Source organism: Mobula birostris, chromosome 3, assembly GCF_030028105.1.
Source record: "Mobula birostris isolate sMobBir1 chromosome 3, sMobBir1.hap1, whole genome shotgun sequence".
Taxonomy (NCBI): domain Eukaryota; kingdom Metazoa; phylum Chordata; class Chondrichthyes; order Myliobatiformes; family Myliobatidae; genus Mobula; species Mobula birostris.
In genome coordinates, this window is record NC_092372.1 from 231,467,039 (window position 1) to 231,488,988 (window position 21,950).

At 46.4% G+C, this 21,950-nt stretch overlaps 1 protein-coding gene across 1 annotated transcript in view; it reads right to left on the minus strand.

Moving 5' to 3' along the window:
• scrib (scribble planar cell polarity protein) overlaps positions 1 to 21,950 on the minus strand; it is a 353,260-nt gene that overhangs the window by 301,173 nt on the left and 30,137 nt on the right. The window contains 3 exon segments of the mRNA XM_072254338.1: positions 119 to 208; positions 829 to 907; positions 7,494 to 7,611. Of these exon segments, the coding sequence (XP_072110439.1) occupies positions 119 to 208; positions 829 to 907; positions 7,494 to 7,611 (287 nt within the window).

The following is a 21,950-nucleotide window of genomic DNA, read 5'->3' on the forward strand; positions in this document are numbered from 1 at the left end:
TTGCCAGGGAGAGCCTCACACTCTCATCTACCCTGATGGGTATCTCAGTGATGTTCTCAGTTCGATACATTGCTCCACACACAGGTTCTGGTGCTGGGGTGTCCAGCAGATTACTTACTTGCCAATGTCATTTGGTAGGAACTGGAGAGATACGTCATTGAGGGAGAGATGTGCAAGGATCCGTAACTGTGTGAATCCGTCAGGAAGCCTGAGAGAGAGGGACATGGTAAACAATGCAGGTAGCATGAAGAAAGGAAATGAAAAGGCATAACACAACCCTTAGATCCTTTGTTTCATCATCAGCACACCCTGTCACCACTGACTTACTTGTCCCCCACCCCATTACCGCTGACCCACATGCTCAACCAGCACATCACTGTGACCCTCACCCTATCGCCGCTGAACTTCAGCTCCCTGACCACATTGCCTCTGACCCTCATTGTCTCTAACCGTCACCACTGACTCTCTTGATATGTAAGCCAATTCACCCGCGCTCTGACCCTTCACCCCACCTTCTTCCCGTTCAAAGTTATAGAGGACGAGAGAACAAAAGCAGGTCCTTCAATGCCCAGCTTGCGGTCAGTGAGTAGGATCGAACTCGGGATCAGGGGCAATAAGGAGAATCCATCTCAGTGCAGGAGTCAATAATGAGGGTTCAGTTCAGTGAGGAGGGATACGAGATCAGTTTGGAGGGCTCTCTCTGGATTATTAAGGGGTTAGCAAAGGCTGAGTGAGCAGCGGTCAGAGGGTCAGTGTGGGGTCAAAGAGAAGTGGTCTGGGCAAACAGCACGGCCAGCAGTGGTTTGCTTTTTAACTACTTGACCGTACCTGGAGAGAGGGTTCCCACTGAAATCAGCAATTTCCAGAGATTTGCAGAATTTAATACTCTCCGGAATTTCTGGGATATCTGTGGAGACAAAAGCAGCAACGTGAAGCAACGTTCTCCTGAGAATAAACTGGTAGAGGGCAGGAGAGCCGTTGAATCACAAGGATGGGCACAGTAAGCATCTTGAAGGTGAGACACGCAGACTTCACTTTAACAGAGCAAGAGCAACAAACAAAGAGAGCTGGAGGTAGAATCCTACAAACCCACCTGTCAAAATACAGGACACAATCCCACTGATACTGAAACAACTACAGGACAGTGTCCCACCATCACCCCGCTCTACAACTACAGGGCAGTGTCCCACCATCACCCCCCTCTACAGCTACAGGGCAGTGTCCCACCATCACCCCCTATACAACTACAGGGCAGTGTCCCACCATCACCCCCTATACAACTACAGGACAGTGTCCCACCATCATCCCCTACGCAACTACAGGACAGTGTCCCACTCACACCCCCCTATACAACTATAGTGCAGTGTCCCACCATCACCCCCTTATATAACTACAGGGCAGTGTCCCACCATCACCCCCTTCTATAACTACAGGGCAGTGTCCCACCCACACCCCCCTATACAACTACAGGACAGTGTCCCACATCACCCCCTGTACAACTACAGGGCAGTGTCCCACCATCACCCCCTGTACAACTACAGCGCAGTGTCCCACCATCACCCCCTATACAACTACAGGGCAGTGTCCCACCATCACCCCCCTGTACAACTACAGGGCAGTGTCCCACCATCACCCCCTATACAACTACAGGGCAGTGTCCCACCATCACCGCCCTATACAACTACAGGGCAGTGTCCCACCATCACCCCCTATACAACTATAGGGCAGTGTCCCATCATCACCCCCTATACAACTATAGGGCAGTGTCCCACCCACACCCCCTATACAACTACAGGGCAATGTCCCACCATCACCCCCTATACAACTACAGGGCAGTGTCCCACCATCACCACCCTATACAACTACAGGGCAGTGTCCCACCATCACCCCCTATACAACTATAGGGCAGTGTTCCACCCACACCCCCTATACAACTACAGGACAGTGTCCCACCATCATCCCCTACGCAACTACAGGACAGTGTCCCACCATCACCACCCTATACAACTACAGGGCAGTGTCCCACCATCACCCCCTATACAACTATAGGGCAGTGTTCCACCCACACCCCCTATACAACTACAGGACAGTGTCCCACCATCATCCCCTACGCAACTACAGGACAGTGTCCCACCATCACCCCCTATACAACTACAGGGCAGTGTCCCATCATCACCCCCTATACAACTATAAGGCAGTGTCCCACTCACACCCCCCTATACAACTACAGGGCAGTGTCCCACCATCACCCCCTATACAACTACAGGACAGTGTCCCACCATCACCCCCCTCTACAACTACAGGGCAGTGTCCCACCATCACCACCCTATACAACTACAGGGCAGTGTCCCACTCACACCCCCTATACAACTATAGGGCAGTGTTCCACCCACACCCCCTATACAACTATAGGGCAGTGTTCCACCCACACCCCCTATACAACTACAGGACAGTGTCCCACCATCACCCCCCTCTACAACTACAGGGCAGTGTCCCACCCACATTTTCATCTATGTAAATGCAGGGCAGTGTTGCTTCCTTAAGGCTGTTATAGCCAGGGTTGGTAATAGGGGCAATCTGCCACTACCTCTGCAATACTCGCAATAGCCTGCAGTTCAAATAGCCTCTGACATCCAAGTTCAGTTCCTGGCCTTCCCATTTGGCCAAGCTGCTCATCCCCGCTAAACTCTTTCTCCTGACAGGAGAAGGGGTAAAGAAGGGCTGCTGGAGCCTTAAACCAGTCGCTTCAGGTAGACGGGGCTTATCAGCTGTGGTTGGCAGCTCATCTATGAGAAGGAAATCTCTGATCTCAAATCTTCGCCGTCTTGCAGCTATACCCACTCATGGGGGAAGGCTTCAAGGGCAATCCTTGATCGAAGGGTTCAGAGCTGGAGTCCCTAAGGCAGTACTGTGTTGAGTTCAACAGTGACTGGATACTCCTGTGACACGACATGTACCAAACAGCACCGGTCTCTTACATTCCTTTCTGTTCATCAGTTGCACAGAGAGAGGGAGATTGCTGCATGGGTAACAATTTGCTCTCCATATCGTACTGCCCAGTCTTGCATATTGGGATAGCTAGGACACAAAATTCGTGGTCAACCCTTAACGATGGAGGCCTCAATCACTCACAGTGCAGTTTCCTACCCCGCACACCTACAGAGCAGTTTCCCACACCCCCCCCCCATACAATGACAGGGCAGTGTCCCACCCACACCTTCACCTATACAACTACAGGGCAGTGTCCCACCCACACACAGAAACATAGACAAACCATGCTGTGCCAAACATGTACTTAATTTAGAAATTACCTCGGGTTACCCATAACCCTCTACTTTTCTAAGCTCCATGTACCTATCCAGGAGTCTCTTAAGAGACCACATCCACCGTCAGTGGTAGCCGATTCCACGCACTTACCACTCTCTGCATAAAAAAAACTTATCCCTGACATCTCCTCTGTACCAACTTCCAAGCACCTTAAAACTGTTAGCCATTTCAGCCCCGGGAAAAAGCCTCTGACCATCCACACGATCAATACGTCTCATCATGTTATACACTCTATCAGGTCACCTCTTATCCTCAGCGGCTCCAAGGAGAAAAGGCCGAGTTCACTCAACCTATTCTCATGAGGCATGCTCCCCAATACAAGCAACATCCTTGTAAATCTCCTCTGCACCCTTTCCACATCCTTCCTGTAGTGAGGTGACCAGAACTGAGCACAGTACCACAAGTGGGGTCTGACCAGGTTCCTATTTTGCTGTAACATTACCTCTCGGCTCTTAAGCTCAATCCCATGACTGACAAAGTCCAATGCACCGTGTGCCTCTTAACCACAGAGTCAACCTGCACAGCAGCTTTGAATGTCCAATGGACTCGGACCCCAAGATCCCCTTGATCCTCCACACTGCCAAGAGTCTTTCCATAAATACTAGATTCTACCATCATATTTGACCTACCAAAATGAAACACTTCACAATTATCTGGGTTGAACTCCATCTGCCACTTCTCAGCCCTGTTTTGCATCCTATCAATGTCCCATTGTAACTTCTGACAGTCCTCCACACTATCCACAACACCCCCAACCTTTGTGTCATCAGCAAATTTACTAACCCATCCCTCCACTTTCTCATGCAGGTCATTTATAAAAATCACAAAGAAAAGGGGTCCCAGAACAGATCCCTGAGGTACACCACTGGTCAACAACCTTCATGCACAACATGACGTGTCTACAACCACTCTTTGCCTTCTGTGAACAAGCCAGTTCTGGATCCACAAAGCAAGGTCCCCATAGGTCCCATGCCTCCTTACTTTCTCAATAAGGTACTCATGGGGTACCTTATCAAATGCCTTCTCTCACCTATACAATTACAGGACAGTGCCCCTCCCACACCGTCATCTAAACAACTACAGAAGAGTGTCCCACCCACATCCCCACAATTTGGACAATGAGTCCTGTCTGGATTCCCTCTGACCATTGACCCTCTCTCCACAAACTCACCCCTGACCCTCTGTACTCTCACTGTGCAGTCTTCTCAGACCCCTCACCCTGACTCCACAAACTCACCCCTGACCCCCTGTACTTCCATTGTGCTGTCTTCTCAGACCCCTCACCATCCTACTGTTATGTTTTATTGAGTCCATCTCATTTGAAGCTGGGCTGTGTAGGAATTCCTTCCCAGACGGTGGGGAATTGCTGGTAAGTGGTGTCCAGGAAAGCTGCCACGAATAAAGTACCGGATCCACTTGAGGAGGCGGGAGATGAGTTTGTGGAAGATTGGGGTATGCTGCCAACGCAGGACCCTTAACAGCGTCAATGATACCTCCCACCCAGCCCGCAGTCTCTCTGACACCCCATCATCAGGCAGAAGGTACTGTAACATTAGGACCAGGGCAGTAAGGATGAGAAACAACATCTTCCCCCAGGCCATGAGATTACTGAACTCCTGCCACCACCTAGGTCTCATCACGTATGAAGCACCATTGACATTATACTGTTTACTTGTTAGCGTGTCGTAAATGCACCTTAATATTTGTTACACACACAAACTGCTAGTGGAACGCAGCAGGCCAGGCAGCATCTATAGGAAGAAATACAGTTGACGTTTTGGGCCGAGACCCTTCGTCAGGACTAACTGAAAGAAGAAATAGTAAGAGATTTGAAAGTTGCGGGGGGGGGGGGGGGGGGGAGAAGAGATCCGAAATGATAGGAGAGACAGGAGGGGGAGGGATGAAGCCAAGAGCTGGGAAGTTGATTGGCAAAAGGGATACAGAGCTGGAGAAGGGGGAGGATCATGGGACGGGAGGCCTAGGGAGAAAGAAAGGGGGAGGGAAGCCCAGAGGAAGATGGAGAGCAGGCAAGGAATGATTGTGAGAGCGAGAGAGAGAAAAAAGAGGGGAAAAAATGGGGGGAATAATAAATAAGGGATGGAGTAAGAAAGGGAGGAGGGGCATTAACAGGAGTTAGAGAAGTCAATGTTCATACCATCAGGTTGGAGGCTACCCAGACGGAATATAAGGTGTTGTTCCTCCAACCTGAGTGTGGCTTCATCTTGACAGTAGAGGCGGCCGTGGATAGACATATCAGAATGGGAACGGGACATGGAATTAAAATGTGTGGCCACTGGGAGATCCTGCTTTCTCTAGCGGACAGAGGGCAGGTGTTCAGTGAAACGATCTCCCAGTCTGCGTCGGGTGTCGCCAATATATAGAAGGCCGCATCGGGAGCACCGGACGCAGTATATCACCCCAGCCGACTCACAGGTGAAGTGTCGCCTCACCTGGAAGGACTGTCTGGGGCCCTGAACGGTGGTGAGGGAGGAAGTGTGAGGGCATGTGTAGCACTTGTTCCGTTTACAAGGATAAGTGCCGGGAGGGAGATCGATGGGAAGGAATGGATAAGGGAGTCACGTATGGAGCGATCCCAGCAGAAAGCAGAAAGGGGGGGAGGGAAAGATGTGCTTGGTGGTGGGATCCTATTGGAGGTGGCGGAAGTTGCAGAGAATTATATGTTGGACCCGGAGGCTGGTGGGGTGGTAGGTGTTCCACCAGCATTTTGTGTGTGTTGCTTGAATTTCCAGCATCTGCAGATCTTCTCACGTTTGCGTTTTTAAATTCACTACTACGTCCAGTGATCCCTACACTGAAGTAGTTTAAATCTTCTCTTCGATGGGAGTTTAGTGAAACCCTCTCTCACTGCTCCCCATCTGTAATTTCTTCAGCCCTTCAACATTTTGACCACATTCTGACCCAGACCCGTTACTCATCCTGTCTTCTCCTATCATTTCGGATCTCCCCCACCCCCCCCCCCTCAAATCTCATACTATCTCTTCTTTCCGTTAGTCCTGACGAAGGGTCTCGGCCCAAAACGTCGACTATACTTCTTCCTATAGATGCTGTCTGGCCTGCTGCGTTCCACCAGCATTTTGTGTGTGTTGATTGAATTTCCAGCATCTGCAGAATTTCCCGTGTTTGCGTTAATATTTGTTACTTTATTTGTGGTAATATTACTTTATGTGTCATGTGTGTGTTATACAGACTGTGTTGTGCGACTTGGTCGAGAGTAATGTAATTTCATATGATGGTATACGTGTATCATTAAATGACAGTACACTGAACTTGAACTTCTACGCCCCACCAGTTCCAGCCCTCACTTCTTCCCAACCCTGCCCATGGCCAAGACCTAATTTTGTTTCCATGCCTTAAGACAGAAATTGCAGCCCTACCCAATCCTTGTCATTCACCATTTCCCCGATGATCCGTTCCGTCACTCACCATTTCCCCATCCGATCCCCGTCACTCACCGTTTCCCCGTCCGATCCCCGTCACTCACCGTTTCCCCGTCCGATCCCCGTCACTCACCGTTTCCCCGTCCGATCCCCGTCCCTCACCGTTTCCCCGTCCGATCACCGTCACTCACCGTTTCCCCGTCCGATCACCGTCACTCACCGTTTCCCCGTCCGATCACCGTCACTCACCGTTTCCCCGTCCGATCCCCGTCCCTCACCGTTCCCCGTCCGATCACCGTCACTCACCGTTTCCCCGTCCGATCACCGTCACTCAGCGTTTCCCCATCCGATCACCGTCACTCACCGTTTCCCCGTCCGATCACCGTCACTCAGCGTTTCCCCATCCGATCACCGTCCCTCACCGTTTCCCCGTCCGATCACCGTCACTCAGCGTTTCCCCATCCGATCCCCGTCACTCACCGTTTCCCCGTCCGATCACCGTCACTCAGCGTTTCCCCATCCGATCCCCGTCACTCACCGTTTCCCCGTCCGATCACCGTCACTCAGCGTTCCCCGTCCGATCACCGTCCCTCACCGTTTCCCCGTCCGATTCCTGTCACTCACCATTTCCCCGTCACTCACCGTTCCCCCTGGCCGAACCCCGTCACTCACCGTCTTCGCCGTCTGATCGTCATTGACCATCCAATCCTCGTCACTCACCATTTCCCCGTCTCTCACCGTCCCCCCTGGCTGAACTCCGTCACTCACCGTTTCGAGAGATGTCAAGCTCCACAAGCTGCATGAAATTGGCCACCTCTGGCGGCAGCCGTTGAATCTCGTTGTCACTCAGGCCCAGTTTCCGCAGGTTCAGCAGCCGGAAGAAGGGCTGTTGGAAGCAGAGCAGAGCTGATCTGAGCTGAGCTGAGCTGACAGTGGGTGGGAAAGAGAGGCCCAGAACTGGGGTCACAGAGCTATGGAACATTACAGCACAGAACAGGCTCTTCAGCTAACTAGCCCATGCTGAATCGACTTCTACCTAGTCCCATTCACCAGCGTCGAGACCATAACCATCCAAACCACTCTCATCCATGTAGTTATCCAAACTTCTCTTAAATGGCAGGCTATGGTCTATGAATAAATAATGCAGAACATCAGGTAATTGCAAAGGGTTCACAAACTTCTTCTTGCAACTTACAGCATTGTTAACCACGGGTGGGGTAGGGTGGCTGGATAATGTTCAGCCTTCATTTGAGAGGGGCAGCAAGGATAGGCCAGGGATTTGGAGGGTACCAAGCCAAAGTTCAGTAGCGGGAATGGTACTTGGGGGGGGATTCTGAAAGGTAGATCATATCTATGTCTGGAAAGACCAGGATTAATGGCTCCGTATGTGAGAAATCATGTCTTTCATGGATTTGGCAACTGGTAATTGGTTCATTGTGGTCACATGTGCTGAGGTACAGTGAAAAACATTCACATTCCATCTATATACCATAAATCATTTCAAAACATCAATAGACTGAAGAAGCAGAAAGGAAAACAATAAGAGATTGCAGAATCAAATAGACAATAAGGTGCAAGGATCTGAACGAGGTAGGTAGCGAGATGAGTGAATTTACCTACCCAACAACACACAGCTGGGTAGGTAATGAATATTACATGCAGTTCCCCTCACCATATTACAGGAAGCATGCAACAAGGCAGAGAAGATTAACTAGGTTGCTGGCTGCTGAAAAGAGGAAGAGTCTCAACTCGAAACACTGACTACCCATTTCCCTCCATTGACGCTGCCTGGCCCACTGAATTCCTCCAGTTTCCTTCGTTTATTGAGATGCAGCATGGAATAGGCCGTTCCAGCCCCTCGAGCCGTGCCACTCAGCAAGTCCTGGTTTAACCCCAGCCTATTCATTTGCAATGACCAATTAACCTACTAATGCACATGTCTTTGGAGCGTGTGAGGAAACCGCAGCACCAGAGGACACGTACACAGTCACAAGAAGAACGCACAAACTCCTCACAGCAGCGGCGGCAATTGAACCTGGGTTGCTGGTACCGTAAAGCTTTGTGCTAACCACCATGCTACAGTGCGCATTTCACTAGGATATGGCTGGAGTTATAAGGACAGTATGGATAAGTATCATTTATTGTTACCGGAATGCCAGAGGCTGTGAGCAAACATAAATGTTTACAACATTATCGGAGGCATAGGGACGATTATTTGTCAAAATCTTTAACCCAGGGCAAGTGTGTCTCGATCTAGAGGGCAAGTGAACCCTCTTGCTCTGAGGAGTACATTTTTCACATTGAACAGCATAGCACAGGATAGGCCCTTCAGCTCACAATGTGGCCGGACCAATTAAATTAGTAATCAAAAGGCCACCTAATCGCTTCTGCCAACACGATGACCATATCCTTCTACTTACCTCACGTTCACGTGCCTGTCTGAACGTCTCTAATGATTCTGCCTCTACCACCTCCTCTAGACAATGCATTCCAGGCACCCTCCAATCACCGGGTAAAAAACGTGCCCCTCACACCTCCTTTGGAATTACCCCCTCACATCATGAATGCTTGCCCTCACGTGTGTGGTGACTATATCTCAAATAAGCTACAAGAACAAGTGGTAGAAGCAGATATAATGACCACGTTTGAAAGGAGTGTATTAGACCATAAGACAATAAGACATAGGAGCAGAATCAGGCCATTCAGCCCATTGAGTCTGCTCTGCCATTCCATCATAGCTGATCCCAGATCCCAGTCAGCACCGTACACCTGCCTTTTCGCCATATCCTTTGATGCTCTGACCAGTCAGGAAACTATCAATTTCTGCCTTGAACATACCTACAGACTTGGCTTCCACCGCAGCCTGTGGCAGAGCATTTAAAAGATCACTACTCTCGGCCTAAAAAAAAATCCTCCTTACCACTGTTCTAAAACGTCACCCCTCAATTTTGAGGCTGTGCCGATACCCCCACCATAGGAAACATCCTCTCCATATCCACCCTATCTAACAGGTTAATTTACAGGTTGAGTCTGTGGCAAAGAAGGTAAATGCAACGTTGGCATTTATTTCAAGAGGAACAGAATATAAAAGCAAGGAGATAATGCTGAGGCTTTCAAAGATATTCGTCAGGTCACACTTGGAGTATTGTCGACAGTTTTGGGCCCCATATTTCAGAAAGGATGTGTTGTCACAGTCAAAGGACCTATCTGGTCCTTTCAACATTCAGTAGGTTACAAATGTGATCCTCGCGCATTCTTCTAAATTCCAGCGAGGCTCAAAGCTGCCAGACACTCCCAACGTGTCAACCCCAAACAAGAGAAAATCTGCAGATGCTGGAAATACGAGAAACACACACAAAATGCTGGAAGAACTCAGGCCACGCAGCATCTATGAACAAAGTACAGCCGATGTTTCGGCCTGCTGAGTTCCTCCAGCATTTTGTGCGCATTGCCCAAAACTGTTGACAATACAAAGACAGAGAAGTCCCCCAGTCCTGATGGAATGCATCCCAGGGTACTGAAAGAAATGGCAGAGGTTATAGTAGAGGCTTTGATGAGAATTTACCAAATTCTCTGGACTCTGAGCACGTCCCAGCAGATTGGAAGACGGCAAATGTCACACTACTGTTCAAAAAAGGATGTAGGCAAAAGGCAGGTTTACTAGAGGCCAGTTGGTTTGATATTTGTAGTTGGGAAAATGCTTGAAGCTTTCATTAAAGAAGAAATAGCGAGACATCTAGAAAGAAATGGATCCATCATTCAGACGAGGCATAGATTGGGTAAAGGCAGGTCCTGTTTGACAAACTTACTGGAGTTCTTTGAGGATATAACAAGCACAGTGGTTAGAGGGGAATAGATGGACGTCATTTATTTGGATTTCCAGAAGGCCTTCAATAGGGTGTCACATAAAAGACTTAACCATAAGATAAGGATGCACGGAGTTGAGGGTGATGTATTAGCATAGATAGAGGGTTGATTAACTCATAGAAAGCAGAGAATTGGGATACGTGGGGGTTTCTCTGGTTGCAATCAGTGGTGAGCGGTGTGCCACAGGGGCTGGTGATGGGCCCGCAACCGTTCACAATATACATTAACAATCTGGAAGAGGGGACCGAGTGTAGTGTATCTAAGTTTGCTGATGACACTAAATTGAGTGGAAAAGCAAATTGTGCAAAGGATAAGGAGAGCCTGCAGAGAGATACAGATAGGTTACGTGAGTGGGAAAGGGACTGGCAGGTGGAGTACAATGTTGGTACTTTGGAAGGAAAAATGGAAGAACAGATTATTTAAATGGAAAAGATTGCAGCACGCTGCTGTGCAGAAGGACTTGTGAGTGTTTGTGCATGAATCGCAAAAGGTTGGTTTGCAGTGCAGCAGGCTACCAAGAAGACAAATGGAATACTGGCCTTCAATAGTAGAATTTAAGCGCAGGAAGCTTATGCTGCAACTGTACAGGGTATTGCTGAGGCTGCACTGAAGTACTGCATGCAGTTCTGGTCTCCTTACTTGAGGAAGGGTATACTGGCTTTGGAGGCAGTGCAGAGGAGGTTCACCAGGTTGATTCCAGAGATGAGGAGTTAGATGATGAGGAAAGATTGAGTCACCTGGGTCTGTACTCGCTGGAATTCAGAAGAGTGAGAGGAGATCTTCTAGAAACATAAAATTATGAAAGGGTTAGCTAAGATAAAGGCAGGAAAGATGTTTCCATTGGTAGTGAGACTAGAACTAGGGGACATAGCCTCAAGATTCAGGGGAGTAAATTTAGGATGGAGGTGAGGAGGAACTGCTTTTCCCAAAGAGTGGTGAATCTGTGGAATTCTCTGCCCAATGAAGCAGCAGAGGCTACCTTAGTAAGTATATTTAAGACAAGGTTGGATATTTTATTCCATAGTAGGGGAATTAAAGGTTATGGGGAAAAGGCTTTAGATGGAGATGAGTCCATGATCAGATCAGCCACGATCTTATTGAACAGTGGAGCAGGCTCGACAGGCCAGCTGGCCCACTCCTGCTCCTATTTCTAATGTTCTTATATTCTATTCCCCTTGAAATAAATGGCAACATTGCATTTGCCTTCTTTACCACAGACTCAACATGTAAATTAACCTTCTGGGAGTCTTGGACGAGGACTAAGCCCCTCTGCATCTCTGATGTTTGAATCTTCTCCCCATTTAGATTATAGTCCGCACTATTATTCCTCATAACAAAATACATGATCGTACATGTCACAACACTGTATTGCATTTGCCAGTTTTCCGCCCATTCGTCCAATTTGTCTAAGCCCTGATGGAATTGCATTGCTTCCTTAGCACAAACAACCCTTCCAACTATCCTCACCTCATCCACAAACTTTGCCTCAAAGCCATCACTTCCATTATCCAAATCATTGACAAACAATATGAAAAGCAGGGGTCCCAATACTGACCCTGATAAACACCACTGGTCACTGGCCACCAAACAGAAAAGGCCCCCTTTATTGCCACCTGCCTGTCAGCCATTCCTCTACCAAAGCCAGATTCTTTCCTATAACGCCATAGGATTTTATTTTGTCCAGCAACCTCATGTGTGGCTCCTTATCAAATGGTTTCTGAAAATCCAAGTAACTGACACCCACTGCCTCTGCTTTGTCCCACCTGCTTGTTACTTCCTCCAAAAAATCAGATTTGTCAGCCAAGATTTCCCTTGACAGAAACCACGCTGACTTTGACCTATTTTATCATTAGTCTCTAAGTACCCTGAAACCTCATCCTTACTAATAGACTCCAACACTTTCCCAGCCACTGAGGTTCGGCTAACTGGCCTATAATTTCCTTTCTTTTGCCTTTCTCCCTTCTTTAAGAGTGGAGTGACATTTGCAATCTTCCAGTCCTTTGGGATCATCTTCCATGATCACTTGCAATCATGGATAATATCAAAGAGGATACTAAAAGCTTTTTCAAGTATATAAAGAGTAAAAGACAGGTGAGAGTAGATATAGGACGGATAGAAAATGATGCTGGAGAAATTGTAATAGGAGATAAGGAGATGGCAGAGGAACTGAACGAGTATTTTGCATCAGTCTTCTCTAAGGAAGACATCAGCAATATACCAGACACTCAAGGGTGGCAGAGAAGAAAAGTGTGCACAGTCACAATTACTACAGAGGAAGTACTCAGGAAGCTGAATAGTCTAAAGGTAGATAAATCCCCTGGACCAGATGGAATGCACCCTCATGTTCTGAAGGAAATAGCTGCGGAGATTGCGGAGGCATTAGCGATGATCTTTCAAAAGTCAATAGATTCTGGCAGCTTCCGGAGGACTGGAAGATTGCAAATGTCACTCCACTATTTAAGAAGGGGGCAAGGAAGCAAAAAGGAAATTATAGACCTGTTAGCTTGACATCGGTGGTTGGGAAGTTGGTAGTTGGAGTCAATTGTCAAGGATGAGGTTACAGAGTACCTGGAGGCATATGACAAAATAGGCAGTACTCAGCATGGTTTCCTTAAAGGAAAATCCTGCCTGACAAACCTATTACAATTTTTTGAGGAAATTACAAGTCGGCTCGACAAGGGAGATGCAGTGGATGTTGTATATTTGGATTTTCAGAAGGCCTTTGACAAGGTGCCACACATGAGGCTACTTAACAAAATAAGAGCCCATGGAATTACGGGAAAGTTACATACGTGGATAGGGCATTGGCTGATTGGCAGTAAACAGAGAGTGGGAATAAAGGGATCCTATTCTGGTTGGCTGCCGGTTACCAGTGGTGTTCCACAGGGGTCCATGCTGGGGCCGCTAGTTTTTACATTGTACATCAACGATTTGGATTATGGCATAGGTGGCTTTGTGGCCAAGTCTGCTGATGATATGATATGATATATGATGATATGAAGATAGGTACTGCTGAGGAAACAGAGAGTCTGCAGAGAGACTTGGATAGATTGGAAGAATGGGCAAAGAAGTGGCAAATGAAGTACAATGTTGGAAAGTATATGGTTATGCACTTTGGCAGAAGAAACAAACGGGCAGACTATTATTTAAATGGGGAGAGAATACAAAGTTCTGAGATGCAACGGGACTTGGGAGTTCTCGTGCAGGATACCCTTAAGGTTAACCTCCAGGTTGAGTCGGTGGTGAAGAAGGCGAATGCAATGTTGGCATTCATTTCTAGAGGAATAGAGTATAGGAGCAGGGATGTGATGTTGATGCTCTATAAGGCACTGGTGAGACCTCACTTGGAGTACTGTGGGCAGTTTTATTTAAGAAAGAACGTGCTGACGTTGGAGAGGGTACAGAGAAGATTCACTAGAATGATTCCGGGAATGAGAGGGTTAACATATGAGGAACATTTGTCCGCTCTTGGACTGTATTCCTTGGAATTTAGAAGAATGAGGGGAGACCTCATAGAAATGTTTCGAATGTTGAAAGGCATGGACAGAGTGGACGTGGCAAGGTTGTTTCCCATGATGGGGGAGTCTAGTACGAGAGAGCATGACTTAAGGATTGAAGGGCGCCCATTCAGAACAGAGATGCGAAGAAATTTTTTTAGCCAGAGGGTGGTGAATCTATGGAATTTGTTGCCACGGGCAGCAGTGGAGGCCAAGTCGTTGGGTGGATTTAAGGCAGAGATTGATAGGCATCTGAGTAGCCAGGGCATCAAAGGTTATGGTGAGAAGGCGAGGGAATGGGACTAAATGGGAGAATGGATCAGCTCATGATAAAATGGCGGAGAAGACTCGATGGGCCGAATGGCCAACTTCTGCTCCTTTGTCTTATGGTCTTGTCCTATGCCGGTGATAGTAAACCTGATTCTGATTCTGATGTGGGAAGATGTGGGAAGGTGTGGGAGAAGTGGAAGGTAGGTGGCACAAGCAGAGGTATTGGTGTCCACTTCAGATATCAGGCTGTACCAGTGACTGAACTGAAGCTGTCTAGTTAATCTCTCAGTGGCTGATGAATGCTAGGATATCAGCAAATTGAATTACCCAGTGGAAATGCAACGAGATGCACCAATTACACAACTATTGCATTTACACACCGATGAGTCACTGCTTTTGAACAAATATTACATTACTATGCAAAGCTTCCCTGAAGCCTCAAGCCAGAATAAGTACACACCTAACAATTGTGTTCATTCCTACCACACACCCACAGAGTAACCCAAGAGGGGTGGGCAGAGTGGACAGAAAGGAGAAAGAGCACAGCTAGAAACAAGAGGGCAGGTTAGACTGAGAGCAGAGAGAGGACAGTGGAGTGGGTGAGAGGAGAGAGGAAGCTTTGCCCAGGGAACAGGTGAGATGTGTTTGCTTTTTGTGCTTTTGCATATTATGCTAATAAAGCCCCAATTTGGCAGAGACTCATCTGTATGGCAGTATAAAAACTGTGTTGTGAAATGGGTTTAGACTTGCTGTAATCAACCGGAATAGAGGTAATTACACACAACTTCTCTCCATCTCACACATGCCTGCTTTCACCCTTTCCCTTTCCCAGACAGAACAGAGAAGGGGACACAAGAAACTACAGGTGATGTAATGTGGAGCAACAAACAATCTCCCAGAGGAATTCAATGGATCTGTGCAGGGAAATAATTCTTTGAAAGTTGCATCACATGTAAATATGATCGTAAAGACAGCTTTTGGCATAACGGTCTTTAGAAATGAAAGTAATGAGAACAGGAAATGGGATGCTAAGACAATGCTGAGGCCTAATTTGAAGTATTATGTACAGTTCCTGTCACCTACCAACAGAAAAGATGTCAATAAGATTGAAAGAGTACAGAGAAACTTTACAAAGATATGGCTGGGACTTGAGGACCTGAGTTAAAGGGACTTACCCCAATGATGAGCTCCCTCACACCAGAACAGGCAGATATTTACCCTCAGCTCTGCCAACTTTGCCCACTGCATCTGGTGCTCACGATGTGACCTCTTGTATGTCAGGGAGACCAGGTCCACACTGGGCCAATGCTTTACAACTGCCAAACCTGAGTTCCTGGTTACACATCACTACAACTTTCTCAATCACATTGGCAGCCGCCTCTCCTTGCCTTACCAACTGCCATGGTGATTACAAACACAAAGCAGAAGAACACCTCATATTTATTTTATTTTATGTAGCGATGAAAATCTAACGGATGTTTGAGTCACAGCTCGAAGCAACTTACCGATTTAAAACTAGCCTAACGTACCAACTGGTACGTCTTTGCGCTATGGGAGGAAACCAGAGCACCCAAAGGAAACCCACGCGTACACGGGAAGGAATGTACAAACCTGCCTCCAGAGGACACTGGAACCTAACTCCAAATTCTGACACTCAAGCTGTAATAGTCACACTAACCGCTACACTATGTTCTTGGACTGGATCGGTGACTTCTTGATAAAAAGACTACAGTCAGTCCACGTTGGCAGCAACATCTCTAGTTCCATCACGCTGAGCACCAGCACCCCACAGGGCAGCACAGTCAGCCCGCTGCTGATGCATGACTGTATTCACCAAGGAAAAGGACCTTGGCAGTTGTGGGGATGAGTTGCAGCGGACTGAAACATTTAAGCATATAGACATTAAAAAAAGAGAATGTGCTGGACCTTTTGAAAAGCATTAAGTTAGATAAGTCAGCGGTTCTGGACGAGATAGACCCATTGTTGAGCCTCTGGCAATGATCCTTGTGATGTGACTATTACAGCTTCGGTGTCAGAGTTTGGATTTTAATTCCAGAGTCCTCTGTAAGCAGGTTTGTATGTTCCCTGCCAATCACGCGCGGGGTTCCTTCGGGTGCTCCAGTTTCCTCACAGTCCAAAGACTGACCAGTTGGTAGGTTCAGCTAAGTTTAAATCAGTGGGTTGCTCAAAGATCCGTGATATTTTCATCTTTGCATCATCAATAGGGATGGGAGAAGTACCGGAGGACTGGAGGGTTGCAAATGTTGTTCCCTTGTTCAAGAAAGGAAATTATAGACCAGTGAGTCTTACTTCAGTGGTGGGCAATTTGTTGGAGAAGATCCTGAGAGGCAGGATTTATGAACATTTGGAGAGGCATAATATGATTAAGAATAGTCAGCATGGCTTTGTCAAAGGCAGGTCGTGCCTTATGAGTCTGATTGAATTCTTTGACGATGCAACAAAACACATTGATGAAGATAGAGCAGTGGATGTAGTTTATATGGACAAGAGAAAATATGCAGATGCTGGAAATCCGAGCAACACACATAAAATGCTGAAGGCACTCAGCAGGCCAGGCAGCATCAATGGGCTTAAGTACAGTCGGGGACCAGAGGTATTCTACAGGGATCTGTTCTGGGACCCTTCCTCTTTGTGATTTTTATAAATGACCTGGATGAGGAAGTAGAAGGGTAGGTTAGTAAGTTTGCTGATGACACAAAGCTTGGGGGTGTTGTGGATAGTCTGGAGGGTTGGCAGGGGTTACAGCACAACATCAATAGGGTGCAGAACTAGGCTGAGAAGTGGCAGATGCAGGTCAACCCAGATAAGTGTGAAGTGGTTCATTATGGTAGGTCAAATTTGAAGACAGAATATAATATAAATGGTGACACTCTTGGCAGTGTGGAAGATCAGAGAAATCTTAGGGCCCCTGTCCATAGGACACTCAAAGCTGCTGCACAGGTTGACAGTGTTGTTAAGAAGGCATAAGGTGTGTTAGCATTCATCAACCATGGGACTGAGTTCAAGAGCCGTGATGTTACAGCTATACATAACTTTGGTCAAACCCCACTTTGGGTACTGTCTTCAGATCTGGTCACCTCACCACAGGAAGAATGTGGATACTACAGAAAGAGTGCAGAGGAGATTTACAAGGATGTTGCCTGGACTGGAGAGTGTGTCTTATGAGAATAGGTTGAGTGAACTTGACCTTTTCCCTTTGGAGCAACGGAGGATGAGAGGTGACCTGATAAAGGTGTATAAGATGATGAGAGGTATTGATCATGTGGATAGTCAGAGGCTTTTTCCCAGGCCTGAAATGGCTAACACGAGGGGGCATAGTTTTAAGGTGCTTGGAAGTAAGTACAGATGGGATGTCAGGGGTCAGTTTTTCACACAGGGAGTGGTGGGTGTGTGGAATGCACTGTCGGCAACAGTGGTAGATGCAGATAAAATAGGGTCTTCTAAGAGAATCTTAGATAGATGCATGGAGCTTAGAAAAACATTCTAGGCAGTACCTATTTGTAGGTTACATGGTTGGCAGAACATTGTGGGTCAAAGAGCCTGTAATGTGCTGTAGATTTCTCTGTTCTATGTTCAACATACAACTAGATAGAGTTCAAACCAAATCATCAAGTTTGCCGATGACACAACAGTGGCTGTCCTCATCAACAACAATGACAAAACAGCATACAGCACTCTACCAAGTAAAGCTGCTCAAGCTCCGTCAGATTGCATGGGGATCACGTGTGAACAGCGCTTTTCAAATCTAGCCACAAATTCTCAATTCAATTGTGGTCTAGACTCTGATTTGGCCACTTCAGGATATTAGGGAGTGTCAAAAGAACAATGTTGTGATAATCATGGGAGATTTCAAAATGCCATTCGATTGGGAAAATCAGATTCGTAATTGATATCAAGAGAGTGAATTTGCTGAATGACTACGAGATGGCTTTTTAGAGCAGTTTGTCGTTGAGCCTACTAGGGGATCAGCTACACTGGATTGGGTGTTATGTAATGAACCAGAGGCGATTAGGGAGCTTAAGGTAAAAGAACCCTTCGGAGACAATGATTGCAATATGATTAAGTTCAAATTGAAATTTGACAGGGAGAAAGTAAAGTCTGACGTAGCAGTATGTCGGTGGAGTAAAGGAAATTGCAGTGGTATGAGAGGGGAGTTGGCCAAAGTAAATTGGAAGGAGACGTTGCTGGGAAAAATGAGAAAGGTGCAGGATAGGTGTATTCCAAAAATGAATAAATACTCAACTGGCAAAATAGTATAACTGTGGCTGACAAGGGAAGTCAAAGCTAATGTAAAAACAAAAGAGAGGCATACAACAAAGCAAAACTTAGCGCAAAGATAGAGAATTCTGAAGTTTTTTAAACTAGAGAACAACTAAAAGAATCATTGGGAGGGACAAGATGAAATATGAAAGCAAGCTAGCAAATATTTGTAAGCGGTTTCTTCTTTTATGTTATTGCGAAGGCTAACAAAATGGCTTCTTTGTTATGTTATAAGAAAAATGGCTTTTCTGTAATAATAACTGCTGAGAAAGTTCTCTCTCTAGCAGCTTGTTTGGGTTATAAAGAGAATTGTATTCATTTGCTAACCAATTGGGATAGATGTTATTCTTTCTTGTGTGTCTGTAAGCTATTGTTCGCAGGCTTTGAGGGAGAAGGCACGATGGGGACAGAGAGAGGAGACGCGATGCTGTGACCCTGGGCGGGAGTCCGAGGCCCAGGGTCTTCGGCGAGGAGAGGAGATGAAGACAGACTCGTGTGGAGCGTCTGGTTGACTACCGTGGTTGCTCCAAGGCGATGGGTCAAGGTGGTCAGAGGGGATCGAATGGTGGAAAGAAGACTCTGTTACTTGAGCTCCAACTGTTGGGCATGAAGTGGTTGAACTTTGATAAGTTTGGCACCTATTATTTTCCTTTTATATTTTATCTCTATTAATTACCTAGTTCCAGTAAGAGCTATAAAGTGTAATCATTTAATCGCAATTGGTGTATTGTCTGTTATCTGGCGGGGTGGGGTACATCACACAGCCTCCACACAAACTTGATTACCCAGTTTGGCGGGGCCGAAGGCTGCTCCCCCTAGACGAAAGTGAGTTGAGCGAGCCTGAGGCTTACCAGGGGCTACACATTATCAAAGTGCACAGTAAAAGCTTTTTCAAGTATGTAAGAGAGATTAGAGTGGATATAGAACCACTAGAAAATGAGGCTGGAGAAATAATAACGGGGGACAAGGAGATGGCAGATGAACTAAATGAGTATTTTGCATCAGTCTTCACTGTGGAAGACACTAGCAGTGTGCCAGAGGTTGATGGGTGTGAGGGAAGACAAGTGAGTGCAGTTACGATTATAAGGGCAAGAAAGTGGCAAACGAAATACAATGTTGGAAAGTGCATGGTCATACACTTTGGTAGTAGAAATAAATGTGCAAACTATTTTCTAAATGAGGAGAAAATCTGAATTGCAAAGGGACTTGGGATTTTCCCCCCTCAGAACCACCTGTCAAGCTCCAGTGTGCTTACTTACATACAGATGGTAGCACCAAGAGGAAGGTGTCTGTGTGAAAGGAATGCTTTGGATCCAAGCTTTAGCAACCTGCAGGGAATGGTGAAGAGGATTGACCAACTCTACAGTTGGGTCTTCCTTTGAGTGATTGATCATTGGAGAAAACTGTATTTAAGGTTTAAGATGCTGCCAGAAAGTAGCGACTCTTTGCGTACAGCTCCAAAAAGAATCATTAAATATTCCTGTTTTGTATTACTACAACTGAAATCTACAGTACTTCAGTCAGCAGTATTGTTTTAAGACATTTAACCTATGAACACTACCTCACTATTTTTGTTCTCTTTTTGGACTCCTTATATACATTAAAGCTTAAGAGTATATTTTGTATAATGCACTACACCGCTAAGCGAAATTTCATGACATGACAGTGATTACCAAACTTGGTTCTGATTCTAAGGTGACAAAGTATGTTGACTTTAGTAAAGAATTTAACTTTAAGGTCATGAGTATACAGAGCCATGTCAATGCACAGTATTTGATATCTAATCATTTTATAGTTAGTAAGTTATTTAGAGATACATTGCAGAGTAAGCCATTCTGGCCTTTCAAGCCACACCACCTAGCAAGTGGTGGTTTAGCCTAATCTCAGGACAATTTACAATGACAGTATCCTAACCGGTATGTCTTTGTCCCGTGGGAAGAAGCTGGAGCACCCAGAGAAAACCTATGTATTCCCTGAGGGGGACATACAACTTCCTTACAGATGACGACAGATTTGAACTTCAAACTCTGACACCACTGCGCTACCGTGGTCCCCACTCATACTTTCTAATGACGCAATTCAGATGTGGTTCAGCTAAATACAGAGAAGGAAGAACTACTATTTGAAGCCAGTATAGAGCCTCTGGAATTCTTTGCTCATTGCCGAGGGTACCAAATGCACTGATCCATGGATACTGGGATAAGAAGGGAATAAATGAGTGGTGTCACTGACCCACTACCACTGTGCTCACTCACCATTTCTGTCTTCCATCACACAACTCTGACCACTGGGCAACCCCCACCCCAATAACCTCTGATGTACTCTAAAATTTCAGCTCACTTCTCTCTCCTCATCCGCTTGGGTCTTTTCAGCATTTTTTCCAATCTTTGACCTCCAGCATCAACAGCTTCTTTTTCCATATAGTTCAGACAATCAAAACCACATCAGGATACACTGCCAAACCAGAGCCAACACACAAGTCACCTGAACAGGGAGGTTCATCGTACTCAAACCTGCAGGAGTGAACTGATCAAATAAGCCACAGCTGAAACCTGAAAGCTAATATTTAACCTGTCAATACAGGGTAGAAAGAGCTCCAAGTCCTTCTCAGGCCTTCGATCTGTGTAGTTCTCACAAAGAGCCCATGTCCCTGAGACTGGGTACTCGCTGGAATTCAGAAGCATGAGAGGAGATCTTATAGAAATATATAAAATTATGAAAGAGATAGATAAGATAGAGGCAGGAAAATTGTTTCCACTGATAGGTGAGACTAGAACTAGGGGACATAGCCTCAAGATTGGTGGGAGTAGATGAGGAGAAATAGCTTTTCCCAGAGAGTAGTGAATCGGCAGAATTCTCTGCCCAGTGAAGCAGTGGAGGCTACCTCAGTAAATATACTTAAGACAAGGTTGGATAGATTTTTGCATAGTAGGGGAATTAAGAGTTATGGGGGAAAGGCAAGAAGGTGGAGATGAGTCCATGGCCAGATCAGTCATGATCATATTGAATGGCAGAACAGGTTCGAAGGGCTGAATGGTCTACTCCTAATTTCTTATGTTCTTATATTCTTATGAAGCACCATGGTGCCACACACAATATATAAACCTTTATAGATGTAAACTTCTACAGATATATCATGGGGAGCATTCTAACTGGCTACAGCATTGTCAGACTGGAGGAGCTACTGCACAGGATCAGAAAAATCTACAGAGATTCATCATGGGCACTTGCCTTTCCAACTTCTCGGCCAGCTTCAGGAGGAGGTATCCATCATTAAGGAAGCCCACCATCCAGGACATGCCATTAGACC